General features: G+C 29.0%; 1 protein-coding gene across 1 annotated transcript; it reads left to right on the top strand.

The window, feature by feature from the left end:
* Positions 1-2,500: 2,500 nt before the first annotated feature.
* LOC126844964 (beta-galactoside alpha-2,6-sialyltransferase 2) lies at positions 2,501-8,018 on the top strand. The gene is made up of 6 exons (XM_050583500.1): positions 2,501-2,688; positions 4,242-4,551; positions 5,222-5,544; positions 5,978-6,177; positions 6,245-6,419; positions 7,076-8,018. The coding sequence occupies exons 2-6, from the start codon at positions 4,286-4,288 to the stop codon at positions 7,321-7,323; spliced, it is 1,212 nt and encodes a 403-aa protein (XP_050439457.1). The 5' UTR covers positions 2,501-2,688; positions 4,242-4,285; the 3' UTR covers positions 7,324-8,018.
* Positions 8,019-8,314: the final 296 nt, after the last annotated feature.

Here is an 8,314-nt window from a genome sequence, read left to right on the forward strand (position 1 = left end):
CAAAATTCAAAAGCTCAAACCTTTGCAACGATTTATAAAAAAATATAATTGAATTAACCCCCCCCCCCTTCTCCAAATATTTAAAATAAATAAAACTTGTGTACAAACCTAATTTCTTTTTGAAAAATAAATACCTACTATTAGAATATCAAAATTAATAATGCATAAGTTGGATGCCTTCTTTATGCCTTTGTTCTAATTAGAAACTACTCTCTTGCTTACTTGGTAATATTATAAAACTTTTATACGTTTTTAACGGAAGATACAAATTTTAAATTGATTTTGATATTCTAATAATAATCTAAGCCTTATTCTAAAGAAAATAAAGTGTTTTTAACGGGTTTTTTTTACAGTCTTAACTACGATTTCAATTACTAATCGATTGTAGCAATGCTGGACATAATTATTACATTTTTACAATAATTGCATAAACTGTATTAATTTTAAGAAGGCGAGGATCTTGATTAAAGAAACCATATAATAATGGAACTCCGTTAAAATGACATTAAATTCAATTTTATTTGAGAATAATATTTTGCACCAAATTATACACAGAGAACATGCTGTAACTAGATTCCTGGTCGTAGGTATGTGATGTAAATATTTCGCAATACCTTATATTCCCATAACTTAGGATTGTCTGAAGTAAATTTTAGATGCATTTAACGTTTAATATTGAGTAAAACCGCTACTTAGATAAGGCACTATTTCTATTCTATTAGATTATAGTAACGTCATTACTCATTACCAACAATTTTATCCATTTCCTTGTTTTTTATAGATTAATCTTTACAAAAATTGTGTAGAAAATAGAATGTAAAATTTAAGTTTATTTCTCGTGTCTTAATCAAGCTAGTCAGTAGTTATAAATTCATAACATCTATTAATGCAATAGACAATAATTAATTAATTTTTTAGACTAACGTGTCATAAAAATTATTTTACTTTTACTTAAAACCAAAGAACAAATTATGATGAGGAAATTGTTTCAATAAATGACTGTTTTTTTTTTTACTTGCATGCATTTTACCAAAAAAACTAGTTAATTTTAGCAGATTTAAGTGGTATCTGTGGTTGTTACTTTTACTTATGTCAAAACTGCAACATCCTTACTTTAACAACAAGTCCTTTTTAACAAAATAAAAATATTTTTACTACTATACAGCCGTCTTCGTTATTGTCGATGTAGTTTTAAACATTTAACCCTTAAGCTAATACAAATTAATCTAAAAATAAGTTGTCCTCTATCTAATTAATACTTTTAGCATTTAATTTTATATTTCATATTCCATTTTATATTCCCATTCCATTAAAAAGTTCATTTTACTTAGTTTTGTTATTAACATATTTAAAAATTAACAATATTATGAAATACAATAATTATTTTGGAACTTGTACTTCGATGTCATTGCGAAGAATGGATTAAAATTTGTGTGTAATTGTAAATTTTGGATTTATAATATATGAAGTAAATAAATACATAAAAAGTGAATTTTGAAGTACACATTTTTAGGTTTTTAAAATGTTTGGTTGTATGTAAAAATGTATGAAAGCGATGGGTTATCTATTTTCTTTTTCCTTGGGTGACTGATGCATTTAAATAAAAATAATTTTAAGCCCTGACCGTACTACCTATAACAACTCATTTTTCAAAAACAATCTTAAGTATTCTGATGATTAACCTAATAATATTGAAAATTGTTAAAAATAACTACTAGAACTATTTATTTATTTTGTTTTCACAAACAATTATAACTGGATATACCATTCAAAAACTATGATTATACTGTACTTTGTGACTAAATATAAAAATTACACATTTATTTCCTATAGCGTTCAACAACTCATGTACCTAACAATAAAACAAACGGACGTAATTCGCAAAAATAAAAAACATTTTAACGAAAATAATTTATACTTTACTCGTAAATATTTATTATTTAATATTTCAATTTACAATGTGCAAAGACTAAATAATACAACACAAATATCTAATAGAACTTAGTACTCGTAAGTGTTTAGCACTGATTACTGTTCAACATAATTAATAACCAAAACGGCCAAAATATGTTTTCTCATTATTTGAACATCTCGTTTAAAAAATTAAAATATATTTTTCAAATATTTCCAACGAGATGACTAAAATTATTAATATAATATTATGTTATGGAGTTTTTAAAAAAAAATGATTTCAATAAAAACCAAACAATGCTTTTGAAATGTTATTGCCCAAGTAGGTATATTGGATGTATATATTTTTTTAAATCATTTGAGATATGTAAAAATATTTTTTTTTCAATGGACAATGGGATTAATAATAAGACATTATGAGTTACTGCGTTTAAAATGCGCCAAGAAAGAGAACATTTTGATTTATTCATAACACATTTTGGATGCAACTCGAGTAAGCCGCGTTTTTGCGACAGCGCTGTTGTGAACCCAAAAATATTGATCTGGCCGCCGAAGGGATGCTGTTCGGTCTGTGTTTACAGTGCGTAGCAGTAACGTCATTTAGTTGCATGAAAAAAATACATTACATACAACCAACGTACTCCTAACTTGAATAACACTATTCGGCTGAATGTTTTTTACAGTTATATAAATCGCTTTTTTTCAAATGTACACTATAACCGTGTTAACGCCAATAGCTTCTAAAGAAATGCCGTCGTAATACAACGAAAAGTACAGGTAAAGCGTTTCAATATTATTATTATCATATCCTTATCGTAGATATGTTATGTAAACAGTAAAATAATCATAATGAGATAATATATAAAGATGTTTGTCGTACACAAATTATTAGATACCTAATCTACAACTATTGTCATTTATTATTATTAATGTTGTATAATTTAGACTGTCTTTCTTAAACTATAGTTTTATGACTGTACAATAAATAAGTATAACAATTATACAACAAAATATTAAATCATTATTACTTATCATGTTATCGATTTTAAGATACCTACCTCAGTTTTGTAACGAGTTTTCGTCTAACTTCCAGTATTTTTCATGAAAATAATTTTTTAGACACCTAGGTATTGTTATCATCTACTAATACCTACATGTATCTTCTATATTAAAGATAATTAATACGGTGAGCCTTTTCTTTGTCACGAATTGTTGTCAATGAAAACTTAAGGCGTGTAGATGATCAAAAAAATACCAAAATTATTTTATCCTAAAAACTACTATCCTTAAATAGTGCTCGACTAATACCCGACATTTACATTTACTTTACATTTATTGAATTACAGCAGAAATCTATTTATTATTATTTCAGTGTATTGATACCTATCACTATCCTTTCTACTTCTGTTTCTGTAAATTTCTTAATATAAGCTGTAATTATCATTTATTTGTTGTAATTTTGTGTAATAATGACAGGCAAAATTGTAGGTAAAACGTAGTTTGTAATCGTTTGAGTAAAAAATATTTATCTGTATAACATACAATAAAATTCAAATATTTTATCATTCATAAATAATTGTTTGTATCCTTTATAACATATAATTACGTCGCTATTGTATCCCTTTTAACAATCTCAAACTAAATGTACTTTATAAAGAAATCTTTGTTTTGGCTAAATATGCTTAAAAAAAATTACAAACAGTGCATGACTTGATAAAAGTATTTAAGGTTAACTGTAAATCTATATTCTTGTTTTATTACTAATGTTACCTTGAGAAATCACATCCAGTATTTTTGTTAAAAGTAATTAATTATTCTGGAGTTATATTTGTAAAAGTATTCTTAGTTCTCGAAACTAGATAAAACAAAGCACAAATATAACACTAATAATTGATTTAATAAGTTTAGTGCTTACTAAACATTTTAGTTTACGATCAGTTGCTTGTGCCCGAATTGAGAATCAATTCGGAACACAGTAGAAAACAAAAATTAAAACAGGTTTAGAAAAGTACTCAACGCTTATATAACTAAATATAATCCCAAAAAAAGTTGTCATTTCACAATTTGTGTCTAAAGAAAATCTAGACATAGTACATAAAAAAATTAAAGCAAAATTCTAATTCAACGAGAAAAATGTCGTAAGTTCCTTTTGTAGTCTGAAGATAATTTAAACAGAAGTATTTATAGTTTATTATAAATTGCGTACACCTAGCTTGTGGTTAGGTATTATTGTACAAAATATTATATTACTTAATACATATTGGTATGTTATATCTACCTTAATGACTGAATATAATAATAGTAAATACAATTTGTTTTGTTTTTTACAGCTATAAGGGCTACTTGTATTTTGAAATTTGTTTTTATTTCAAAAATGCGTTCTATCGCTATAACAGTATGGTTCTTCTTAAACGTGCTGTTGTTGGGCACGGTTGGTTACATGGTATTAATTTGGATTCAGCATTGGCGCCGGGTTGCCATTAAAAATCGTCAAATGAATGAAATAACTTACACGAGACAGCCAAACGTCGAATATTATGACCAAGGCGACGTGACGACTGAGGATCCTATGTACAAGAGCAAAATATTTCTTTCCAATAATATCGAAGATGACATACTAGAAAAAGCCAAGCAAATTAGGCAGGTACCTTTAAAGTTAAAACAATGTTTATAGGTCAATCAAATTAAGAGGAACGGAAAGCGTCACATTTTGTACAAATTAAGACTAAAACGAGAAGTCACTCTCTGAAGTGTTTACTTACCCGATTTCAAAAATGTTAGCATCTTTTCTATGGGGGCTCTTTTTTTAAAATTGTATTTTATTTTACTTTCTATGTTCTTTTCCCTAATAAATCTAACTAATTTTCTAATAGCTAAATAAAAAATCGTTCTTTTAGCCTCCATAGAGAAAATAGTAGACTAAACAAAATACAAATTGAAATCCGTCCAATAGATACGCCATAAAATTACTTCTACTCAAGCCATTTTTTATAAAAACTTTCGCTATAACTCGGAGAAAACAAACTTTAAAAGTTTTATAACTAGAAAAACTTTTTCCATTAAAATTAGTCGGCATACTTAAAATGGTTACTACAGCAATTTTTGTCAAATATTATCTATCCTTTGCCCCTTAATAAAAAGCGCTTATATTACTCTGGGCTCGGCATGAATACCTAATTGTATATTTATATTTTACAATATAAAAGTTATACTTTTGTAGATACCTAATTCATATTCGTTGGTATACATTTAAATTTTTCCAGAGATTATAATTATTTATACTATTATAGATGTGTACTTTTTTTTATAGACTATTCAACTTTAAGAACAAAATTACTTCACGCCTCAGGCAGGTGGTAATGAAAGAAAGCAGTGGATATCTTAAAGACGCGAATCCTTACAATGTTCCTAATAAACCACAGGCGACAAATGGTGTACAGAAGAATTGGGTTTGCGATATGGCCACTGGATTTGATACTTTTAGAACGTTAGACAGACAGGATGATCTTGATCATCCAATAATGGACTATCTCCCGGATGAGCCATTGTTTGACGATGACCAATCGTTTAACACTTGTGCAATTGTGTCGAACGCAGCTACACTAAGGAATTCAAACTTGGGATATTTCATAGGTAAAATCCTTGGTTTTCACTAACTACCCTGCAATTAATATTATATTTATAACAGTTAAATTAGTGATAAAATATTGTTTGTAGTCCCAATAATAGCCTGATGTATTTAACTGATAAGTAATAAGTTAGAGTAAAATGTAACACGATTGCTAAAAAAATAAAACACACAAAAAATAACCAAATGCCGATTTTTGACCTAACGTTGCTTAGGTCATTTGCAAAAAAAAAATAATGGTGACCGTAAAAGACCTGTGAATTGGCCTCTTTTTCTTGACGAAAGTTCTTTATAGAGTAGTGTTAAAGCAATTTTTGCTGAACCTAACCTATAGGTAATCCTATGTATACGAAAAATGGCAATGACATTATGCGGGAAATTATGTACATAGACACCTATTGAATAATGATGTTATTAAACATATTATATTGTTTTTAGATTCACATGATTTGGTGCTTCGCTTCAACAACGCTCCGACCGTAGGCTATGAAAGGGATGTCGGTTCCAAAACAACGGTTCGGATTTTGAATTCTCAAGTCGTGACCAAGCCACAGTTTGAATTCGTAACGTCTCCGTTGTACAAACGTCTCAAACTCTTGATGTGGGATCCATCGAATTACTCGTCGACGGTCAACGAGGTGAACACCACAAGGTTTCGGTGGGACATTTACTTATTATTGTAACGATTGATTTTGCGGTTTTCAGTGGATCCAAAGCCCAGAGCACAAATTTGTGAACAACTACGTGGCGTTTAGGAAATTGAACCCGGAATCGAATTTCCACATTATACATCCGCAGTACTTATGGTACCTCTGGGAATTTTTGCAATCCCATACTGCAGCTCGCATAAGCAAGAACCCTCCGACTTCGGGCTTTTTGGGTAGGAAAACTCGTCGTTCTACAATTGAATAGTACCAAGCTTTGCGAAGAGTATTTGAAATGATAATGGAACAGATATAGGGAGAAAATAAAATACAAGCGTTGTTATGAATTCGGAAAAAGCGTACGACAGAGTAACAATATAGTTGAAATAGTTGAATATAGTATGTAGTTGAAGATAACATTGTAGTAGAGCCGAAGGAAATTGTATTAAAAAAAAAACAGCTAGTACAGTGGGATCACGACATGGTGGGTACGAATCATATTGGGGGGGGGGGGCAGAGGTGACATGTGTACAGGAATTATTATAATTGAAAGTGATAAATGAGCCTACAAGTGACAAACTGGACGAGACACCAAAAAAACATAATGTTATCAATTTTTTAATAGTTAGTGTTTGAGTGAGAATATAAATGTTAAGGAGTAAAATAAGTAATGGTTAGTTAAGTAATCAAGTTTAGTGGTGAAATTTGTATGGTAGGAAATATGAAATCAGTTATGCTCAGAGATCAATAGAGAAGAAAAATGCAAGTATTTGGGTTCAGTTTTGCGAGGGAATGGAAAGAAATATGAAGATGTGGCAAAGGAAAGGATAACAGAGTTTGCTATTTCTTTTGGCGTTGATTTGGTTTAATTTATTTTTTATTTTTTATTTAGGGTTGGCCATGTTGTTACCCCAATGTGCCGTTGTTAATATGTTCGAATTCATACCATCGGAGAGACTTACACACAGATGTCACTATTATCACGAAAAGGTAGATCCGACATGCACTTTTGGAATTTGGCATCCATTAGCTGCCGAAAAGCTGCTGATGTTAGCTGCCAACACTATGCCCGACCAAACTGTTTTCAACACTGGTTATGTGTCCATTCCCGGATACAAATCACTTCAGTGTAACCCATAAAATAACAATTAACTGCAATCTGCACACAACGTCTACAACATGTTTGTGTAACCTCATATTTCCTTTTGACGAATCTTATTCTAGTTTCACTTAAGGGAGAAAAAGTTTTTAAATAATTTTAATAAAGTTGTCTTTTAATTTGTTATTTACATTTTCTATAAAATTATCAGTATTCTTCTAATACATTGTTAAAATTACTACCGTTACCAGACCTTAATGCACATAATCTACTTAAACATCTATTAAAATTGTTAATTGCACCTAACAAATGGCCTTGCTTGGTAAAATCATATATATTAGCTCTAGAATTTCAAATATCTGTTAAAAATGAAAAGATATACAATACTTAGTGTTATACTTGGTAATTATAATCGTTTTGTTTTCTACTAAATACCTAATAAAAGCAGTTGAAAACCATTCAACAACGCATAAGCTTTTTGAGGTCAGATTAAATGTATAAACAAATATTTAAACCGTAAACTATTAATCTTTTAAAAAAATTACCTTATATAAGAGGCGCGTAGTGTCAAATCAGCTTACAATTTAGAACAATATAATATTTCAAAATCAATAATTGAAATAATGGATTGTGGGTTGAGCTTTTTCTGGTGCTATGCGCCTCATATATAAGTAATAATTTTTAAAAGCGTAGGTAATTAAATTAATATGTCTTTATCTTTAAGTGTAAAATACAATTGTATACATAATGTAAAACTCTATGGTTCCTGTTCATAAACTTTACAATTTTATTACACATAAAACTGTATGTATTAATATATTATAATATAAATTACATACAGTGATTTAATATTGGTATATTTTTAATTTTAATTTATTTTATAGAAGCATCTATATTAATTATTGTTTACATACAAACAGTGTCGTAGTATTAGATGTCTATGCTACTCCGGCTCATTGGTAGGCTAGAGATCTTAAAAATAAAAACCTACCGAAGAATAGAATTTTCCTCAGAATTCCACTGAAAATAAGA

Source organism: Adelges cooleyi, unplaced genomic scaffold (genome assembly GCF_023614345.1).
Source record: "Adelges cooleyi isolate 19-005CV unplaced genomic scaffold, UGA_ACOO_1.1 ACOO_flye_CR_arks_rails_tigmint_CR_PRNA_651, whole genome shotgun sequence".
NCBI lineage: Eukaryota > Metazoa > Arthropoda > Insecta > Hemiptera > Adelgidae > Adelges > Adelges cooleyi.